The 22,614-nt window shown below is 49.5% G+C and overlaps 1 protein-coding gene across 10 annotated transcripts in view; it reads right to left on the bottom strand.

The window, feature by feature from the left end:
* SEMA5A (semaphorin 5A) overlaps window positions 1–22,614 on the bottom strand; it is a 460,606-nt gene that overhangs the window by 125,670 nt on the left and 312,322 nt on the right. For all 10 annotated transcript variants that reach the window (XR_004284305.1, XM_032337782.1, XM_032337773.1 and 7 more), the window contains 3 exons: window positions 12,407–12,692; window positions 9,197–9,332; window positions 2,592–2,796 (listed from right to left, as the gene is read on the bottom strand). Coding sequence is in view for 9 of the 10 variants with exons in the window: in XM_032337782.1 (XP_032193673.1) it covers window positions 2,592–2,796; window positions 9,197–9,332; window positions 12,407–12,692 (627 nt within the window). In the remaining variant the exon portion in view is untranslated. The remainder of the gene's footprint in view (window positions 1–2,591; window positions 2,797–9,196; window positions 9,333–12,406; window positions 12,693–22,614) is intronic.

Below are 22,614 nucleotides of genomic sequence, written 5' to 3'. Positions count from 1 at the left end.
CAAATCCCTGGACGAGGTCTGGCAGGAGCTGCGGGGGGACCGCAAGGACCCCAGCCATGTGCGCTCGGTATCAGCTTTACCGACAAAGGGGAGGGCTGTTCCCGGCTTGCCTGGAAGATGTAAATAAAAGCCCGCGTGGGCACAAGCCTTCCGAATCTCGAACCCTTGTCGTCCCTGCTTGTCGGGAAGTTGTTCGGCTCCTTGCAGGGTTAGGGGGAAGAGACTGCAGTTCCAGACTATTCTTTCATTATTCCATTCCACATTTCAATTCCTGGGAAATAAAGAGGAAACCCCTAGGCTGGACCATTAAAAGAATGCCCTTTAAAAATGAATTTTATTCTAAATAAACACTTAGGAAAAAAGGTATTTCCTTCAAAATGTTAATTAATCAGTGATGTAAGAGATACATGAAGGGGCTCCTGGGTGGCTCAGTCAGTTGGGCTCCGTTGTCCACCTTCGGCTCAAGTCATGGATGGTCTTGGGGTCCTGGGATCAAGTCCCGAGTCAGGCTCCCTGCATAGCAAGGAGTCTGCTTGAGGACTCTCTCTCTTCCTCTCCCTCTGCCCCTCCCCCACTCATGTTCTCACTCTAAAATGAATAAATAAATTAAAAAAAAAATAAAAGAGACAGAGATGATCTGTTTCCAGCACGTGAGGACACAGCGAAGAAACGGCCTCTGTGAACGAGGAAGGACTCTCATGGGGAAACAAGCTGGCGGCTCCCTGACCATGAACGTGCAGCATTCACAATGGTGAGTGACAGATTTGTAATCCCCCCCCTCGCCCCCCCCCCCCCGGTGTGTGGTGTTTTGTTACAGCAGCCTGAACTGACTGAGACAGACATGGTCAAAGGTGAAGTACGGGACACTGCCGTGGCCGTTAGAGATGCTCGGAAGCTCACTACGAATCTTACAAACCAAGGAAGCAAACATCGCCTTCTTACAGCCTTGGCCATGGAGGAGGTCAGAATTCTCAAGCTGAAGCCTCAGGCTGCCCCGCCCAGACCCCCCAAGGGCTGCTCAGGACCACCTCATCTCCCCTTCACCGTGCCCCTCTGGGTACCAATAAGAGAGACTCAACAGCCTCCTGGAATCCCAAGGAGTCTCTGTTCTCTGTGGCTCCAACCTTCAGAACATTTATGAAGGAAAACTAGGGAAACTTCTGGAAAGATCCACTTCGCTCAACCTTCAATCTACCACACGCCAGGCACCCTGCGGGCACGGAGCATAAAAACGGCAGAAAATGAGCCGCGATGCCGTCCTACACAGTAGTGAACAAAACGCCCGCCGCATCGGTGATTCTCTGCTTCTCCCGCAACACCATCCAACTTCACCTCCCCGTCCCGCACGCCGCATCTCTCCTCTTCGAAGCTTTGCTCGTCACGGATGTGCCCCCTCACTGCCTCCCCACCCCTCCATCACACGGACCCTTGGGGGCACCAACGGCGCCCTTTGGCGATCTCAAGGTCACGTCTTTGTCCTTACCTTACCTGATAACACAGTGTCCCTGCCCAAAGCTGACCACTCCCGTACATTCGATGTTCCTCTCTTTCTTCAAGGCCAAGTCTTCCTCCTTAGTGAGCTCTCAGCTTCCATGTTACCTTTTACGAGAGGCCCCCCTCACCGGCCAAGGACAGGAGCCACCCTGGCTCCAGCTGGCCCACGGCTCTATTCACACGCACGGATAGGCCTGTCACACCGCCCTGTCGTTCCCGCCGCAGCTGGTTGATCACGTGTTGTCCTCAGCAGAGGAGGACGTTCCGGTCTGCTCCCCTCTGACCCTTCACGGCTCCCATGAACCACGGAATAGTAAACGTTCCGTAAACCTTGGTGCCTCTATGAATAGAACCAACCCACTGATGGGTATACAGTACTACACCCAAGGGGAATTGTGAGGACAGAGGATGCAGGCGTGTGGGCGGGCTCCATGTGGGGAGGCTCTGTGCAGGAGACTCTGAAGACAGGGACTAGCTGGACGGGTGTGGGAACCGAGACATGGTCCCTGGGGCTGGCCTCGAACCCCCGAGCTCTCCAAGACAGGACCTGCCTCCAGCTGGTGACACTGGAAAGCAGACACGTTCAGATGTGCTCGGTAAGTTGATCAACAGTGTAGCCTGTGTCTTTTTTAAAACAATGTGTTGTCTGTGCCCCCGAACATAGTCCCCCAATGCTTGTATCTACATCTCGCAACAGGAATGTCTTGTGAGCACTGCTTTGAACCACACGAAAATCCCAGTGACAATCCCAGAATAATACCACAACCAACAAACGTCCTCTAACAAATTCCATTGTCTTAAATTATCCCAATGAAAACAGTCTTGCCAAGAAAAGACTTATCCTGTGTGTAGTAAAGAAATAATAGTGAAGAAATCAGGCATAGTCATTGTGAGTAAAATTAGGAAAGTAATGCAAAACAGAGAGTAAGATGGAGTTTCCTCCCATGAGAAGCACAGAGGGTGACGAGGACAAGGCTGTTCTGTGGGTCTTGCTAGGGCAGGACAGACTCACGGCTTGACACTGAACGTGCACGTTTAGGATGTAAAACACAGAAGCAAGAGAGGGTCGAAAACGCAGGAGAGGCGCCCACTCCTACCTGTGGCCAGATAGATGATGTGGACCAGCATGTCCCTGCCCTGAACCACGTCCACGGCCACGTGGGAGAAGCGGCTGTTGTCCTCCATGAAAGCGGGCACCGAGGTCACCGGCTGCACCACCTCGTGCATCAGAATGAACTTCTGAGCGTCCTGCAGGTTCCTCTCCGTCAGGTTCACGTACAGGCCTTGGTCCACCGTGCCACACTGCAAGGGAAATCAGGTCATTACGGGACACCCATGGCTGGCCCTACCACCTGGCTGGAGGGGACACGGAGGCTGAGTCACTGCCTTGTGCAAACACAGACGTTTCTCCATTTCCCTCGAACTCCCCGTCCTTGGGGTCCTTCCCCTTCTACATTTGAACTCATCGCATTTGGGGAGTCTTTATACGCTCCAGCCTAAACGAATGATCAGATGTTAAAAATAAAGCAGAAGTCAGTACTGGCTTTACCTTGAACACAGGTGCACTCCGCATCACCTGTTGAGTCACGTGGGAGCTGTCTGGCCACGTGCCCACGATCCTGCCTGTCCCATAAACCAGGTCCTCAAACGGAAGACCCAGCTGTCCGGAATATCCGACAGATCTAGTACCTTCCCTACTGGAATGGTGAGTCTATAAGCAAGATACGGATTCCACGGAGATAGAACTGGGCCATTTTTACGCATAAATGCTGTCATCTGATTCCAGCCTTTTTCACCTGGGCCTTGTTGTTTTGTGCTCCTGCTGCAGACAGGGGGGAGGGAGGTGGGGAGCCGGCGGAAGGGGAGGGTAAAAGAAGGGGGGAAGGAGAGAGACGTTCAGAGGGAGGCGCTGTCCTGAACAGGAGTCCGGGAGACGGGCTGTGGGGGGGGTGGGGGCTGGGGAGCAGGCGTGGGGGGTGGAGAGCAGGCCTGGCGATTGCTGAGACGTGAACTCGGAGCTGGGGTGCGCAGAGGCGAGCAGCCCCTGCGTAGGACGGATTTCGGCACGGGCGAGGCAGACAGAGAGGTGGGGAAGAGAAAGGCTCTTCTGGGGCAGAGCGCACCGTCAGAAAACCCTCCCCAACTCTCGCCTTTCTTTTCTAAGCTTAAATCCTGGCGCCAACGAAGGCTGATTGTTGGCAGAACCTCCCGTGAGCAAGGTCGATGGGAAAGGCCCTCTCCGCCGGAACCAGCCAAGACTCCCGTTCATGCCACGTCCTCTCTGATGCTTGGTTTCCTAACAAGCGAGAGGTGCAAAGCTGTAGGATGGAAACGGCCTTTTTAAAAGAATGATCTTTTGGGAGCACCTGATACAAAGTTCTCTACCTGCTGTAAAGTGATAAGCCGGTTGTAAAATGAGAGATGAGCAGAGGGACACAGATCCCAAACCGGGTCCAGAGCATCACCCGTGTCACAGCCCTGCAGGGGCAGCCTGTCTGCCCGGTGACAGGACCCCATGCAGTCGGGTGAGGGGTCAGCTCTGTGCCCCCGGGAGCCACGCGGCCACAGGCAAGGCACTGCCTCTCGGCCTGTCTCCATCTGCAAACACTTGCTCCGCTCCCTCCGCAGGGCAGTGGTGAGGCCGAGGGAGATCATCACTGAAGGCCTTTGTAAATTAACTGAAAGCACTTGGAAATGCCAAGGGAAAAAGGAGTGCTCCCGGCACAGAGAAGCGATTCAGCCAGTGGCAAACCCGCCTTGTCGCAGGAGAGCAATTCTATGGTCCACGGAGCCGCAGCGGCCACGGGAAACGCATGAGTAAGTAAAGGACGGAGCCAGCAGGTAAACACACAAGCAGCTGCTAGTGGGGCAGGGGCTGAGCTGGGAGAGCCCCATCCGTCCTACTGAACGGCATCACTTACGGAACAGGGACGTCGCCCGCCAGCAGAACTGGGACAGATGGAAGTTCTCTCCCAGACTTGGTGTGAGGCCTACCCCGGTGAGCTCTCGTTCTGAGAGGGACTCCGGGTTTGGCAGTTTCCTCTCCCTGAAATCAACAGCAACGCTGAAACCCTGGTGGCCCTTAGCTGTCTACTTGCTGGGAGAAGGTTTACACCCAGGCTTTATGTCGTACGCACAGTATTTTTTAAAAAACCGGCATCACAAAAACCGGGAGTCCTAGCACAAAACGGAGGACCTTGCGCTGCTCTTGAGGAATCTGGAGGTCTGCGAGACCGGGGAGGCCTTGCTGAGCCGGAGCTGGGTAGTAAGTAGGACGACCAGAGATCTGCCTCTGTCCTTGGTTCCTTGGTCCCCTTATCTGAAGTCGTCAACCAGAACTGCCACTGTAATATTGTGATTTGTACGAAATACGGATTTAGTCTCCATCCTCTTTCTGACACGGAGCTGCTTAAACTAAACCATGGAAATTTTCTAAGTGCAGAGATTGGTCAAGGTACCTTTTGTCATGTTAATGAGGTGATGTTCAGGCCACGCCCCCAGGTAAGCCCCAACGGAAGGATGGAAGCCTATTGACAGGAGCTCCAGTCCTGTGATAAGGGGGTAGGAACTTTCAGTCCACCCCTGATCTCCAGGCAGGGGAGAGAAGCCAGGGGTTCAGTTCAATCACCAATGGCCAATGATTTAATCCTTGGCCATTGGAATGCACCTATGTAATGAAGCCTCCATAAGACCCCCAAAAGGACAGGGTTCAGGTGGTTTCTAGGCTGGAAAACACGTGCAGATCCGGCAAGATGGTGCTACGTCCTGGGTGCCTTTCCCCAGACCTGGCCCTGTGCATCTCTTCCAGCCGGTGGTTCCAGAGTTAGGTCCTTTTATAATAAACCGGTCATCGAATACGTAAAATGTTTCTCTGAGTTCTGTGAGCCCCACTGGTAGATTAATTGAACCCAGACGGGAGGTCATTGGAGGCCTCCATCGATAAGCCATGGGTCAGAAGCCCGGGTGATGACCTGGCCGTAGTTAAGATCAGCACCTAAAGTGGCAAGGAGGTAGGTGGCAGCCCCGTGGGGCTGATCCCTGCGCCTGTGATATCGGATGCGACGTCCTGGTAAACAGTGTCAGAACTGAGCTGAATCGTATAATGTCTTGGTTTACTTTGCCAGCCTATAATAAATAGCTCACCCAAGGATTCTTCTTCAACTATTTTGAAAGCTATTTAGATTTATAGTATATATTTATTGGCTCGTAAGTAACCCACCTAGCTCTCTCATGGCTGCAAATTCTCTAGCTGTGCCTTATGCACTGGGTTCCCGCGGTATCTGCGTGACACCTTGGGGACTCGGTGCAAGAGGGAAACGATACAAAGAATCATCGTCCTCAAGTGTGTTACAAAGCACAATGGCTGTCTTGTAAATGCTTCCAAAAGTAATGCGGGTCATCATTCTCCTAATTTCTTTAATGCCATAATATTTGCATTTTTGTTTGTCTCCAAGACAATAGACCCGGCTTATGCAAGTCCACGATCACCCAGCTTCATGCTTAGGTGCCTGATCTGAACCTGGTCTGTGTATCAGAAGGTCCTGAGGACATAGCTGACCCCTTCATTAGCTCTAGCAATGGCTTCCTTATCTGCCCGGCCACTCTTAAGGGTCTGTTTTCCATTTTGGCTCCATCATTTCTGATTGGTGGTTATCAAACTGCACAGAAAATTCTGGAGTCTGTCCACTGGGTCTGGAAGGTGTTTCCTGTTACTGACCACTGCTCTTCCTTGGGAAACTCAAGACCAGGAGGACTTTGGGGATTGGCACTGCCTACGGTGGTTTCTAGATGGCAACTGTCACAAATATTAAATATTTTTCACTGTTTTATTGTTTTCGACAGTGAGATTTCTGTATTAAATCTAGGAAAGTGATGAACTGTCCCTCGTAACCCAGTCTTCCTCCTGAATCTGAAGCCTACTTCTGCTCCTCTAACTAATTCGCTGGTTCTAGTTACAACTGCGGCATAAAATTCCAAATGTCAGCAGGCAAACAAGAATTAAAAAAAAATCAAACCACTTCTCACTGCTGGTTACCGCAAACAGAAGGCTGTTGATACATGACTAGGGGAGGGATCCTCGGCTCGAAGTGTATTCCCACCCTGTGCCTGCTAGATGGTCTCAAGAATGTCCGGATGCCTGCGCTAACACGGTTATCAAATATGGTAAACAGAAAGAAAATCCTTGGGACTTACTTGTACCAGAAATTATGTAAGGAATCCTCATCATCTGTAACTTTCGTTTTCTGGAAATCTTGAATTCTGCTCAAACGGAGTTCAGCCCAGCTAAGCAAGCTTCCTGCCTGGAATGCGGGCCACATCTCTACAAGCTTCATTTGGTTGAAGCACCTACTCCCATCTCATAAACGTGAGTGAGCTCTCTGTGCGACACTGGCATTATAAAACCAGATGCCGTGGCCTTTGGAAAGGAGGGATTTTGCTGTGGGCTACAAATACATCCAGACAAAGGGCCTCAAAGTTATCCACTGCTCGGAGGTGGAAAGGCATCACGGGCTTATTAAGTCACTATTCATTGTGAAGACTTTTGCAACAGAAACATCAAGGCATTAAAAGTACCCTATAAATATAGTGAGCATCTTTGTTAATTTTTTTTAACCGTTGGGATTTTACCAAGAACTTTCTTAAATGGAATGATCGATTTCACCTTCAGGATTTTACGAAGGGACTTCATGAACAGTTATGTTGCCCCCCAGCAACATCTGGGGGACAGCGTGGAATCTGGGTGCAGACATGCAGCAGAGGGGCAAAGGGTCCGCCTTGAGTTCATACTGACATTATTAAGGGCTGGGGCTACTCAAGTTTAGGTTCCTGCTGAACCGTTAGCTCCCCTGACCCATAGTAGGAATTTGTCTAGTACCAGACTTTCTCGGTAGCAGGGCCGGGAAAATATGCACATGCCTCAGTTTCCCAACTTCGAACGTACGGATGACACGCCCCCCCCACAGGACTGGGGAGAGGAGACGGCAAGAAGCATGTGACCAACATCTAACACACATGTGCCACCCGGAGGGCACCCAGTAAATGGGCCCTAACAGTCATCCTCTACGGATACCTTCTACAGTCAGCAAGGCGCCTTATCAGGATTATCAAAGTCTGTCCCTAAAATACTCCTGTGCCTCAGTATCCCACCTCTCTCGTCTGACCGGTGGGAATGAGAGAAGGAAGATGCCAAGGGAACGCTCAAGGAAAGCAGGAAACAGGAAAGAGCGGGTAAAAACCACCTCAATCCCCATGGTCTTAAAGAAAAAGTGAAGTTTAAAAAAACCCTTTTGTAAAACGATTAGAGCTGAAGGGTTCCTGCCAAGGCCCAAGGAAAATGTGAAATCACGGAGCCTTTCCACATTCTCAGTTTTCTCAAAAGCCAGTGTGTTGCGCTGATCAACCAACCTGAACTTGGGGGCCTGCGTCCAGAGGGCGCTTCTAGCACTCACGCGTTGGGGTAACCGAGGCTCCTTTAGACAGAAGAGGCTGGGGTTTCGCATCTGAGGACCGAGTTCGCCATCCCGGCTCAGCTGCCAGCCAGACAGTGTCCCCGGCCTAATTATCCGCGCTGTGCTCGGTGGCCCTCTCTGTCTGTGGGAGAGCTGGTTACCGACCCCGGCACCGTTGCTACCATACATGACCACCGCAGAGTTAGAACTTGGTGCCACTAAAAAGTACGCCCTGAGCGGGAGGACGGTGATGCTAGGAGCCTTCTCGTCAGAAGGGCGGCTGCGTAGACTGAAGGTTCATTCTCCCCCCAGTGCACAGGTTGAAGGCCCAACCCCGGTGTGCCTGTCTCAGTGGAGATGCGGCCTCTAAGGAAGTAATGAAGGTTAAACAGGGCCACCGGGGTGGGGCCCTGACCCCCAGGATTAGCATCTCTCCCCCTCACAGAGGAACGGCCACATGAGTACACGGTGAGGCGGGGGCCGTGTTCAAGCTGGGAACAGAGCGCTCGCCAGACGCTGAACCGGCCAGAACCTGGACCTCGGACTCGCAGCCCCCAGGACTGTGACAAAACACAGGTCTGTTGCTCACGCAGCCCTGTGGGTGCTATTTTGCTGGGGCTCCTATACAGGCCCATATACCGGCAGACCGAGCAAACCTGAGAAAATCACGTAATGTCTTCAGGCCTCAGCTGCTCCTAAAATCGGGGCATGGGAGTCAGCGACGTACAGAGGCGCCCTGAGCTCACATATCCCGTGACTCTGTGACTCATAAACTAATGGCCTCCATGGGCTGTGCTGCACCCCAGCTGCACAATGGCCTCCGCTCACTGCAAGAGGAAACCTCACCACAGTCCCCAGGGAGCGCGCTCATTCTGTTTGCGCCTCTGCCCTGCTCTGTGCCTGGGCCCCATCCGGGGCGGTGGGGATCGTCAGGGAGCACGTCTTGTGGGAACACAGAGTCCGCCGTCATTACCACTCACTGACACTGGATGCCCAGCCGGCTGCTCCACGTGGGCCTTTCGCAGTTCAGCCTCGGGTATCCCAGCTGGCAAAAGGCCCTTTGCAGCCTGGGCGTGTCTGCTGACAAGGCCTCAGCCCCTTCCGCGAGCCAAGCCTGGGGGGGCCTGTCGGTGAGGGCTGGGGGGCTTCCAGCTGCGCAGGGCAGGCTCCCGGCTTTCAGCTGTGCCGGGCCTGTCTACACACGGTGCTGCTTTCTAGGGGAGCGAGTGCCCCACTGCCCCCCTTACAATTACCTGGAAGTTGGGGTTGGGATTGGGATACGGCAGCCAGGCGGAGCGCGAGTTCTCCTGGTACTTGAAGGGCCCGTTGAAGGCCTGGGAGATGGCGCTCAGGTTGAAGACGCACACGGCCGAGGCGGCGATGCTGTTCCTGGGGGGCCGGGGAAGAGAGAAGGGGGTCAGGTCAGACAGCCCCGCGAGGGCGCTGCGCGGCACAGGCTCCTTGCAACGACCTCAAGATCACCATCTCCCAACACCCCAAGGATAAAGTCGAGACAGAGACAGGAGTGTCTCTGCCGTTCTTTTGTGGAAGCCCAGGAATTTCGGGGTAGAAACAAGACTGTTTAGCAATTATGACACTTCTAATCCTGCCGGACAGACACATTCACTCAGCCGCAGCGAGAGGGACAGAGGACTGTGAAGATGGGCACGGGAGGCCTTTTCCGGGGCCAGAGCTTGTCCCCAGTCCAGCGTGGCTCTCGACCCAACCATTCCTCTGGTTCCTCTAGACGGCACTGGGGCACGCTGCTGTTGCTGCTGCTGCTTGTTTTTTAACAGATAGTGGGGCCCCTGGGGGCTCAGTAGTTAAGCCTCTGCCTTCAGCTCAGGTCATGATCCCAGGGTCCTGGGATGGAGCCCTGCATTGGGCTCTCTGCTCAGGGGGAAGCTACTTCTCCCTCTCCCACTCCCCCTGCTTGTGTTCCCTCTCTCACTGTCTCCGTCTCTCTCTGTCAAGTAAATGCATTCAATCTTTAAAAATAAAATAAAAAAATAAAACCCCAGATAGTTGTGTTTGTAAGCCTTAAAAAAAGAACCAAATAAAAGCATTTTGCAAAAAGTACCTGTCAGAGACCCTTTCTATCTTTTTTTTTTTTAAATTTTAAAAAAGAATTTTCAATTCAAAGGGTCAGAGAGAAAAATATGACATAGGAAATCTTGAAACCTCAAATCTGAGTTCAGGCTCCGCAGAGGGGGCTGTAAGGGGAGATTCTCAGGAGCGCAGTGCCCTCTTATGAAGTGTGGCGACAGCAAAAAATTGTCTGGTTAAGTAAACCTGTATTTTCCAGCACGGCTCTGGTTTCTGCGCTCTGGGAGCCGCCGTTTTTAGACAGCCAGGAACGAGGCAGTAGAACCTTCTGAGAGCCCGCAGTGCAGGAGGACTGCCCTTCTCCTGCCCAACGAACAGCCAAGGGGCTGAGACAACCACCACAGTCGTGGGGCAGAAGGAGCTACAACAGTGAGCTTTGTCCCCACTCCCCGGGGCTAAGAGACCATGACGGGCACAGAGAGGCAAACCAGAACCATGAGCAGAGGCACTCGGGTGCTTAGCCACAGCCTGACAGCCACCGACATGAGCCAGGACACAGAGCGGGGCCGTAACTGCCCGTGATCATCACTTTCTCTCAGTTCAGAGCAAATCTTCTTAGGAACATGGTCATCTGTGCATAGGGTAAGCTCAAGTCTGAGACACAAGAAAGAGGAGAGGCAGTGCCCACCGTCGGACTAGAAATAGAGAGAGCAGAAAGCTCTTCCCAAGACCTGGGGATAAGAAGTATTCCAGCGAGGAAGGGAAGGTCTAGTCATTCTCTCTCTGCTAGTGTAGACGTTATGGACTGGGGGATTTCCCCCACGATGGGCATCTCTGACACGGCACAATCATCTAGAACAGTCTAAAACTCATTTTTGTGAGTATCTGAATTGGCCATTCACCATTGGAATGGCCGAGACGTGGTACTTCTATGACTTTTTAAAGTGTTCGTTTTTGCCCAGAGCCAGGGAAATGAACAGCTAAGTAAGCCAGGCTCCCATTGTGCATAAAACTGATGTCAGCTCAGCAACCAATCATCCGACTTCGGCAGCCAACACTATTCCTTAAACCAGGTTTTGGAAAGCAAATCTATACAGAAACTGTAAATTGATTTTTTTTTAAAAGAAACTTATCAGGGAAAGAAAATAACCTCCAGAGTTGAAAACTGGGCTTACAATACGATGGTCACGGTGGGGTACGGGTGGGTGGGGAGCCATCCATTTCTGTCTTATTCTTCTAACCTCACGTCAGAAAGAAGACTCTTCTGCAGCGAATGTTACTATCAAGCGGCTGCTAACATTAAACTCAGCGCGGGAGCAAGGGGAAGAGTAATGGGGAAGGAAGATCGGAGGATCAGTGAAGTGAGGTTCCAGCAATTTCCGCAGGCTCCCCGGACTCTTCCAGGACTGGGAGGTCTCCCAGGACGTGGAGCCGCCCTCCATCCTGAAACCAGGACAATGCCGGCCACGCCAGGATGGCCACTCACCCCGTCCCCCTTATCAGCACTCGGAACCCCCCAAATTCGGGTGTTCTACACACTGTTAGGTCGCCAGATTAAAGATTTCAAAGATGGTCCAAAGCAGAGCTTACACTATGGACCTCCGCTACCACTGGCAAACGGGAACCCAGAGTCTGTGTATGAAAAGGTGATCTGTCACCCCTGGGCGTGGGCTGTGATCCTTTCAGGGCACAGCAACTAAGGAAAGGAAATAAGTGTGGGTCACGCCACACTCTTCTAGACGAGGAGTGAAAGAAAGACCAGGAGACTTTCCATGCTTTCTTTCCCTCATCCAAAGGTTGCCAATTCTGGAGCTAAGCCTATTTCCCCTCAAGAAAAAAAAAAGACATTATAAGTTTTTCAAGAATACTTTAAAAGTATCATCATCATTTTAGAAAGGCCTGCCCAAGTTAGCCATCTCTGGGAATAATGGTTTAAAACGTAGCCCCAGGAAAGACAGAATGTGCATTTCACATATGAGCAGAGAGTCAGGCCTGAGTAACATTCTCTCAGAGATCAGACTCTTTTGAGACAACATCGCCTTCATTATGCAGAAATGCATGACCTGTGTGTAGAAAAGAAAATGCCTCTGATCATTTAACAGCATTTCAGAAAGTGTCCCAAGCACATTGGCAAATCAGGAATGAGAAATTAATAGTCAAATTAATTTGATGTGATAATTACCTAAGGAGAGATTGAAACTTTTTTGCTTCACCTCCTTTTCCTAATACCAGTCTCAGAAATCACAGTATCGTTGCATAATATTTAATTCATATTCAAACATTTGTTTGGCCATTAGCCCAGTAAAACAAGAAAGATTTCTTTTAAAGCAACTTTCCAACCTCAAAGGTCAAAGCACAGTAGACTCATTCACCATGAACAGAGGAGCAGGGACAGAAATTTCTTCCCAGTCACTTACACGTTGGTGGTAAAGATGCCGTAGATCAAATCCAGCTCGGGCAGGAAGAACGTGCTCTGCAGCTCGTTGTAGTAAAAGGGGACCTCCCCGGGCCGGGAGCAGTTCAGGCGGGCCTTCATGAACGTGGTCCAGGTGTCCTCCAGCAGGAACCGCCCCCCGATGTCGTTCTTACAGACCCGGGCAGCCCTGGAGAACACGGTTTTCCCACAGTCGTGCTCCACAGCATTTTCTCGGAAAAAGAAGTAGGTGAAATTTCCGATGTCGTAAGACGACACGAAGTTTGGTTCTGGAGGCCAGAGAAAAGAAGGAAAGTGTCAATGTTCATCCAGTGTTTTCTTTAAGTCTCACCTCCTTGGTATTTTGTCCAAGGAAACGTGGGTTTGTGCAGACAACACCAGGTTCTGAGGGAAGAATGGGGGCCCCGTGAGCAGCTTAGCGATCTATGCCAAGGGCAGAAGTTAAGACACAAGTTCCAAGTGAGGAGAAACTGCCTGCACGATTCCACACCTAAGCATCCTGAGTGAACGCAGCACTCAAGTCAGAGAACATTAATGCTGTCGAAAGTCTGCAACACCCTTGAAAGCAACATACGCTGGTCATTTACACGTTCTCACGAGCCCCTCAGAAAGCTCGGGAGAAAACGAGATGAAACACACGATGCGATTCAGAATGGAAGGGTCTGGTATCATGTCTGTATGTGTAGAAGACGACAGAACTCTTACATCATACTTGTATGCAGGAATATGACTGACAGAATTTCTGTGCTTTCAGTGAGAGCTTGAAGATGGTTTTCATCTGTGAAAACTGAAATACACATTGAAACTATCAGGTTAGTGCCCTGAATTCGCTTTAGCAATTCCAGTTACTATAGTGACCATGGAACTGTGAGGACCAGCTCTTATTTTCTTATTTTAGGGTGGCTGGGAAACCCACACAGAAAGAGGGGAGGGGTTGGGGATGCGGTCATTACCCTCCGGCTTCCTCGTCTCAGAATTAGCTTAAAAATAGGGATTCCAAAATGACACAATGATGGCAAAATATGTACTTCATCACCAAGCTCTTCAGGTGTTTGGAAATTTAGAGTTTGCCAACTGAATTTCACATATACCCTTCAAAGTGTTACCTTGTAGCTGCTTACTTGAGCCCACTGATGATTGACACGGAGATGCCTGATCATTTATCTTCAAAAATTCTAATCACCTGGCTTGATTCTCACTCTTTCCTCTACTGCTAGGGGCCTTCTATTCAATTAGCAAGTGTCTGAATTTTATGGCGCCATTACGGTAATATGGCAATAACCTTTCGTGTTCAAAATTAATGGAAAGATATACACAACCACTATATCCACAAGGACGCATTTCAGGGACAATTAGCTTTTGGGGGCAATTCAATTGGCCTTGTACTTGGCCGGATCTGATCCGTGTACACCAATACACATGCTACTGGCAGGACAACTAAAAGTCTGGCTACAAGACAACACTTTAATGTGAAAAGTAAGACAACAGGCTCGCCTCAAATCTGAATGTAGACTCAGAGGTGGCACTGACTACTATTCTTCCTTTTTTTTTAAGATTATCTATTTATATATTTGACAGACAGATCACAAGTAGGCAGAGAGGCAGACAGAGAGAGAGGAGGAAGCAGGCTCCCTGCTGAGCAGAGAGCCCGTTGAGGGGCTCGATCCCAGGACCCTGAGATCATGACCTGAGCCGAAGGCAGAGGCTTAACCCACTGAGCCACCCAGGCGCCCCAACTACTGCTCTTCTATCCAAAAACCCATTGCCAATTTTCAATTAACAGATATATTTGATATCATCACAAAATTTCTCCTTTTAATTCTACTTTACATCGCAAAGGCGTGAGAATGACTCTAGGTCATGTATGTTGTACATGCAACGTCGTCTTCTCAGTCCATGATATTGTTCTTACGTCATTTAATTACATGAGGTAGCAGAGACTTCAGTAAGGACTGTTTCTTGTTTATAAGCTGTCAAACATCCCGTCAGATGGCTGTTGCGTTAGCCCGGAGTGCGTATAAAGGAGCGTCGATCGCATTAGAACGTAGGAGATGGAAGTTGGACGTGTTTTCTGTGCAGTCTGCTCTCATACCCGAGAGAGATGCTCACAGACACAGGAGGCGACTTGTGTTTTTGGGGAACATTCAGCAAAATGAGGGGGAAATTTTTGAATCTGTGTTCAGTGAGCCTCCAAAAAAGAATGACTCATTGAAGAAGACCTTCCAAGCAAAGATAGGGAACAATTACAAAACTATGTTTGGTTTCTAAAGAAAATACTCACTTCTATGTCTAATTCTAAAGAGAAGACTAAATCATTTTAGAATACGGCCTGTACCCAGGCTCCACAGCCGGACCGCGGTTTGATCATTATACTAAACACAAACAGCAAAAATGACCATGGCCACCATGACAACAGCAACCACAGAGCCGACCTAAGATGGAGAAAACAAAGAAAGCAGGTACAGGACTGGATGTGACCAGCCTGGGGTCACGGTCACCAGCACACATGGGTGAGAGGCAGGCCGAGTCCACAGTTTATCAAACACCCTCACAAAGACCGATTCCTGCTACTACTTTGAGGACACACCGCCTGGAGACCAGAGTGTGTGTCTCTAGCAAGTCTAGAGCAAGAAAACGAGAAGCTGCGAAGATAAACGGGTCTGTCGTGGTTTCTTCTGGTCAAAGCCGAGTCTATAATTTACAAAACATATCTGCAGAGGGTTAATGCTACTGTGCCGGACCCTACACTCAGAGCTTCGCTTTCACAGGCTCATGAAACCCACACAAATCACAGAGGTAGGTGCTGTGTTATTAGTTATGAGCCAACTGTCCGCATTTGCACAACTAGCCAACAGGGGGCGTGGCGGTGGGAGGGTCAGATCCTGAATCCAGACAGTGCGACCACAGAGCCTAGGCTCCGACCATTACACTATGATGGAAAAAAACAAAAACCAAAAAACAGTGGCTGCAAGAGAATAACTGACTATATTAACAACATCCCAGAATCACACTTCCTTTTGTCACAGTCCAAGGGGTCATTAGGCGAGGGTACTGCTGGCAAAGCATCTCCAGCTAGAGAGACGACGTGGCGGATGGTGCCACCACTCCCCAGAGAGCCCACGAGTGACTGTGAGCACGTTTACTTCTGTTCCATCGACCGGCCTCACCCAGATGCCTCCTAGACGGGGGGTACTGGCTAATACCGTGCGGAGCAGCCCACAGCTTCCTCTGTCCACCGAGAACCTCTAATGGCTCTCCAACCCCCACCCCACACCCACAGTTCTATGGTAGGACGACAAGGCACACTGTAAACAGAAATGCTCAAATACATTTTCTCCAGCTGAGAGCATGGGGGAGAATTTGTGCTTGGCGTGTAGTAGATGCTGTTCTCAAATGCACCACACAGTGAAGGTCACTTAGTCAGGGAGCTAACAGACCCTTGAAAACCCATCGTGCTGCCCCGCGATGGCCCTTCAGGATGATGATGGGTCCCCAACGGCGGGACCTGCCGTAAAACCAGGAAGCTCCGTTTCCTGGAAAGCAGAGCCTTCTGAAACTCAGCCAGCATCCTGTTCCTTCTCCAAAGACAATAAAAAAGCCGGAATAATTGTTAGACAGACAGCCAAATATCTCCCGCATTTATAGATATAAATCTGGAGGTGGGGGACGTTTGAATCCTGCCAGGCAGTGTAACAAGATGCATACTGTTTCCCTTCCATTATCGAAGCTCTGTCTCTTGTTAAAATGCAATTCACCACAAACTACTAATCTGTCACTCCTGAGTGAACTGAACAAGTCATAAATCAGGCGCTGCCTTCTTGTCTACAATGAACGTGAGTGCGTGGAAGAGAGATCTGAGTGGTCCTTTCTTCTTTATTGTCATTAGAGCTACACATGAAGAGAAGGTGTGCCGTCAATTCAGGAAAACAAAACACAACAGAAGACATGCGTATCTGTCAGCTCGTTATAAATATATGGACGGAGAAGCTGTTTTTTTCTCATGTTTGGAAAACATGAAAAGTCATGCATTACACAGCATCTTACAAAATAGGTCCTGCCATAAGAGGAAATAATGTTTCATGATAAAGGAACTTTTATTTTATACATTTACTTATCAGCGACCGTGCAGACAGGAGTAAGAGAAGAGATCCATGGGATAAAACATGAGTAATGAGAAGAACAGCTTCAACATTTTGGAGAAGATTCTGACCAGCTAAAACCAGATGGCAAGCATCCAGATGGAAACTTCCGTTCTGCCTTCTTTCTAATGTAACATCCCCTGCATCCGTTTGGAGCGACCTTGTGTTTGGTGGTTCAGTCTGATGACTGACCCATCATCGATAATTTCCTGATACAGAAATATTTGTCCAAATTCATGCCAACGGGTATTGAAGACAGAAAGGAATCCCAATTTGCCAACTCTACAAAAGTCTTACTAGAATCAGAATCTATCATAAATCTTTTTTTCAGTTAAAAGCCACCTTGGAATACACTGGCCAAAGTCCGACTAGATGTCTGGGCATGGAGGCCATGTGGGCTGTGGCTCTGCCCATCCCAGCTTGAAACCCTGGGCTGGAGCATGGACATCTGAATTTGCCTTTATCCCGTATGATGTTTTAGGGCACAAAAGACTTACTTTGCCATAAGGATTAAAGAGACCGGTACGCAGTATGATTCTAATAAATGGTGCCTATAATTATTATTTCGTGACCTACTCTTGATTTACCTCCTATTTTTTAAATATTTTATTTATTTATATGAGAGAGAGAGGGAGCATGAGAGGGGAGAGGTCAGAGGGAGAAGCAGACTCCCTGCTGAGCAGGGAGCCCGATGTGGGACTCGATCTCGGGACTCCAGGATCATAACCGGAGCCGAAGACATTTGCTTCACCAACCGAGCCACCCAGGTGCCCTTCCTGATTTCCCTCTTAATTAATTTCTATCTAGTAGGACTCCACATAATGACAGTGAATAATCAAACATGCAAATGTTAAGCTTAAGGGTGACCAAAATTTGAGAACGATACTTGCTGAGTGCAAGCTACTCCACAAACAGGACAGAAGTGAATGAAAACAGTCTTTTGACAGGATACAGTGAGCCAAATTAGTTGATGTCAGTCACTACCCAAATCATCTCCATATATATATCTAGATTTCATACCCCCTCTCTCTCTCTGCACATTCTTTCCCTCATTACCCCTACATGAAAATCTGCTGCAGAGTGTTCCAAAGTAAACTAATTTCATCTAGGTATTTAGGAAGCATGGATAATTACACTAAAATTAAGTTAGATTAAGTACAATGTGGTTTTAAAGCCATTGATGTACTAAAGCTTTCCCCAAGATTTCCAGTAAAAGACAGACAGACAGACAGGTGGGTAGAGAACACATGTTTGTATGTGTGTATGTGTATATGCAGGTCTGTGCGTGTCACAGACCTACACACGGTAGGGAGACGTGTGTAGGTATATATGGCTCAATACTGCCACCTACTGGCTGTGTGGACTCCATTAAGTTACTTCCCAGCCCACATTCTGCGTCCTGTTTGAGCGGTGGTGGTAACAACACCCAACACGCAAAGGCAAAGAGTGACAAGTGCTCAGCACTCGATTGCTAATCATCAAAATATAGATCACATTTATTCACATATGCAAATTAATATATAAATAATAAGCATATACGCATATACAAAAATATGTAGATTATTAAAACATGCATATCAGTAAACATATCAGTATTTATTTAACAAGCTAAATCATAAACGTTGCATTCTGTATACTAAATTAGGGTCTTTGTTGCTCTCGGCAGATGTGGCACCAAATATGGGGGCGGTGCCGGAGACAGAGCCCCAAAGCCCCGGAGCCCTCCTCTCGCCCACCCCCGGGGGTGTGCGGGGGCAACCGACAGAGCACATGTCCTGGGGCCGAGAGAGGAAAACAAAGCCGACAGACCAGACAGACCAACAAGCCATCACAATGAGGACAAGAACACTGAAGACCACCGGCGGAGAGGTGAACTTAAGAACTGGAGAAGGAAAGGATCAGAGAAAAGGCAGCTGGAAGATTGGGGGGGGACCACCAGGTCAAGAGCAGGAGAGACCACCGCTACGAGGAGACCCCAAGAGTGGCCCGGAATGGAACGAAGCTCATGTCGGAATGGAGAAGGCCAGGACAGCGACCCAGACAGGAGCTAGGACGTCGGCTGCCCCTGGAGGGTCACTGAAGCGTCTGAAAGACAAGTTGATGACCCACGTTCCTGTGGGCGTGGTGATGGCAGTAGCTAGGGAAGAGGGGGACGGGGCATCACGCGTGTCCTGGGTGGTCAGGGCTGACACTCAGATCCCCAGGTCCTTCACTCACGGAGCCCCCAGCAGAGAGAAAGCCATTGCGTCCAACCAGAAAAGTGCGACCAGCCAACTTGATTCCTTCTTGCTTCCACAGGAATATGACCTCAGGAAAATGTGGTGTTCATGGGGCGCCTGGGTGGCTCAGTCATTAAGCATCTGCCTTTGGCTCAGGTCATGATCCCAGGGTCTTGGGATGGAGCCCCGCATCAGCCTCCGTGCTGGACGGGAAGCCTGTTTCTCCCTCTCCCACTCCCCCTGCTTGTGTTCCCTCTCTTGCTGTGCCTCCCTCTGTCAAATAAGTAAAATCTTAAAAAGAAAAAGAAAGAAAATGTGGTGTTTGCATAGACTTGCTGATTCTAGCCGGAGCAGCCAGTACCAAGGGGACCCGTGCCGTCTCTCCCTGAATGACATCGGCCCTCCCCTATGTGAGGGCTCACCCTGCAGGCCCGAGGCTCTCCTCGGACTCTCCCCCTGGGTCTCGGGGAGCTTCGCTAACGGGCGGTCGTCTACACGCTCCACTCAAAGTGTCAAACACCTTGTGTGTCCTCTCCCTTGCTCTGCTCTGAGCACCAAGCTTCCCCAACCTTTCCCTTCTCCGGGGAGCAGCTACCATATCACGCGCTCCTCGGCTCAATTTGTTCAAACTAATTTCACAAAAATGTATCTTTGAACATTTTCCAAACAGAAAGTTTCCATGGACCATGTTCATTATTTCCCTGATTATATTTTCAGCGCAGTGGTTCACTTCTTTTAAGGATGAATCATGGAGCCTCCAGAATCGTGAATCAAAAGCTGGGCATTCTTTTTCTTTTTCTTTTTTTTAAACTGGCATATTAACTTGAATTCAAATATTTTAATGTTGATAAAGTAGTTCTGAGGAGGAAGAGGACAAGATGTGAGAGCTCGCTGGAAAAGGGATCGGGCTGTAAGACTACGCGCTTAGACCGCGTCAACCTGAATGACGGCGTGATCTCTGTCGCCGGAGCTGACCTGGGCCAGGGCAAGACAGAAGCCCACAAAAGAGAGCCAGTGAGCCAATACGTAGCAGTGCATGACCAAACGTGAGAAGGCACTGAGGGGACAGAAAGAGTTTAACAGAACAATATGGAGACAAATTTACTGAAATGCACGCACCTGGGGATCTTGTAAACAGGATGACAATGTGATTTATGGGCCAAACGGGAGCGCTTTGGGGAGGACAGGGAGCAATGTTATAATACTGCCAGGGTGGCAGGAGGGACCTCGGGCTGTCACAAGGCAACGGCTCATGATCTCTAGACAATCCCTGAACCATTTTCCTTCCTGGTGATGAAAGTACTGGAAAATTTCTGTACTATCTGTTATGTTCTCTCTAATGGGACGTAACTTCTCCATGTGGATTTCTGTTTTGTTGGACCCAAGTCTGTCTATGACTTAGTGTATCGAGGTGGTGCCTTTGGCCACACAATACCTTGGTCAGGGGAAGAACGGCTCATTCGTCCATTCTCTTCGGAAAGGAGCAAACTGAAAGACCGCGTGACTGACTGGCGCGTACAGAGCTGTCACCACCAGACGGAAGGGACTCTGCGCTCTGCCCCGTTCAGGCATTCAGCACAGAGACCCACCGGTGCACGGCACGGCTTGCCGAGACCACGACAAGAACCGACTCCTTCCTGTCACTTAACAAACTTCTGTGCCCGTGAAGGACTGTTTTCAATTATGCCACAGGCTCTTCTACTTTGACTCCAGTAATCTGCATCCATGTCATTGCTTTTTGTAAGTTTCGACCAATAAGGAAACCCTCCTCGCCCTCTCCAGAGTCCCCGCTGCCCCTGTTCTGTGGTAGCTCGTGCATAAAAACGTGGAGCTCGGGACGAGGGAGGCAGATTACAAGGCTGCTATTTCCTAAGATGTGGAGGAAATGAAGGGAGGAGGGAGCCGGCGGGGGCGTCGACCACCAGCTCTGGACTGCGCGTGTTTGCAGACGGCGGCTCACGTGCCCATCAGCCTCGGGGCTCTGGTTCAGGGGGCTAGTTCCGCTGACGGCGGCTTGCACACCCGTGAAACAAGGACGGTGCCATCTCCCTCGGCGGATTTTGTGGAGGATTACAAATGGCACATGTGTGGAGTCTCCCATCGACCTGACAAGTTCCAAAGAGCCCCTGCGACCCCATGAAGATGCTCAGATTGGGTTTACAGCACAATTTCCAACAGACCTGCATCCCACACAAGATGGCCAGTCTGCCTGATGTCCCACCAGTTAGAAAAGGTTGTTCTCCGTGCTCAGTCCCATGTCCCCCAACTGCTCGCAGGCTCTATGCCCATGTGACTCACCACCCTAGCGAGCGGAGACATCATGCGTTAGAGGTCAGACTTAGCCTCGCAGCTGAGGTCCCCAAGAGAGCCCACTGTTCACAGTGACACCCCTCTTAAGCATCTCCCCAGATGCCCATTTAATAAAATATAAAACTAGGGGCACCTGGGTGGCTCAGTGGGTTAAAGCCTCTGCTTTTGGCTCAGGTCATGATCTCAGGGTCCTGGGATCAAGCCCCACATCGGGCTCTCTGCTCAGTGGGGAGCCTGCTTCCCCCTCCCTCTCTGTCTGCCTGCCTCTCTGCCTACTGTGATCTCTGTCTCTTATCTCTCTCTCTGTGTCAAATAAATAAATAAAATCTTGAAAAAAAAAAGAAAACTAGCTGCTAACTAGGCACTCGTGATTTTTTTTTTTTTTTAAATTCCAGTTTCCTGAGCTTTTCCTTGATAAAGACTTGACTTTTCCTACACAAACACACTTCAGTTCCTGGGCACCACTTGTCTGTACTTGGCTTGTTTTGTGAGGGCTGCCTCTAATCCATGAATTGCCTGCTCTAGCAAATGTCCATCCAGGGAGCCCCGAGAGCAAAGGGGCCCAGGAGGGAATGTGCTGTGTAGACTGTCAAAAGTGAACTCTCACTGTCCCCAGGACAAGCCCGAAAGAGTGACTCTGGCCGTGCCTGCAGCTCTGGGAGGTGACATCTGCTCTCAGGGGAAGTGCTGAGCTCTCCACGAGGCACCTGTCTTCACGATGAGGAGAAACAATTTCTGCTTGAGTTAAGCACAGAGGGGATTTTCTCCCTCCAAGTAAATTATCCTTAATCCTTAGGAGGTTACTCATTGTATTTTAAAGACCTCAATGAGTCTATTTAAGGCACTGGCGACATCATCGAAATATTTCGAACCAGGAGAAGTTGAGATTGTTACGAAAAGAGTTCTCCTGGCTAGAACCATAATAGCTCATATGAAATAATATTGTTTAAAAGAGAAGGCCTTTGATGTCAGGTCTGTCTGCTTCCACATGAGGTCATGGTTGAAACCTGTAGAAACAGAAGGAGCTGGGGACCTCATCAGGACAACTCCGTGGACAGGCAAACCCTTCTCCGCAGAGAAGGAAACCCAGCAGTTCAACGAGGGTTAACAAGATGATGTCCATGTAGACTGTCATGCTGACTTCTTAAGACTCATTGATGAATTAGTTTTTCCAAGTTCCTACAGAGGTTTTTTTCCCCCCTCTGTGAAAGTATGTACTTCCCTCATAACCTACAAACTGAATTTGCATACTATTAATTTGGAAATGTCATTTTTCCCTTTTTCATGGGTTTATTGTTTCCCCAATTTGATTGCCAATTTCTTGAAGGCGAGTTTTACAGCTCCTCTATTTTAAGCACTGGCCATTAAACATTTATTGTCCTGCCTTACAGTAATCATTTAATAAAGGTTATTAATGATGAGTATTTTAATGCATTAAAGCTGTTAAGGTATTTCTCTAAACACATAAATTTGTTTTCAGAGAGATTTTGGCCCAGGGGGATAAATCTGATGTTGAAACTTAC

Source organism: Mustela erminea, chromosome 3 (assembly GCF_009829155.1).
Source record: "Mustela erminea isolate mMusErm1 chromosome 3, mMusErm1.Pri, whole genome shotgun sequence".
NCBI lineage: Eukaryota > Metazoa > Chordata > Mammalia > Carnivora > Mustelidae > Mustela > Mustela erminea.
Note: the sequence above shows the minus strand (reverse complement) of the source record. Positions and strands in the feature narration are given on the sequence as shown.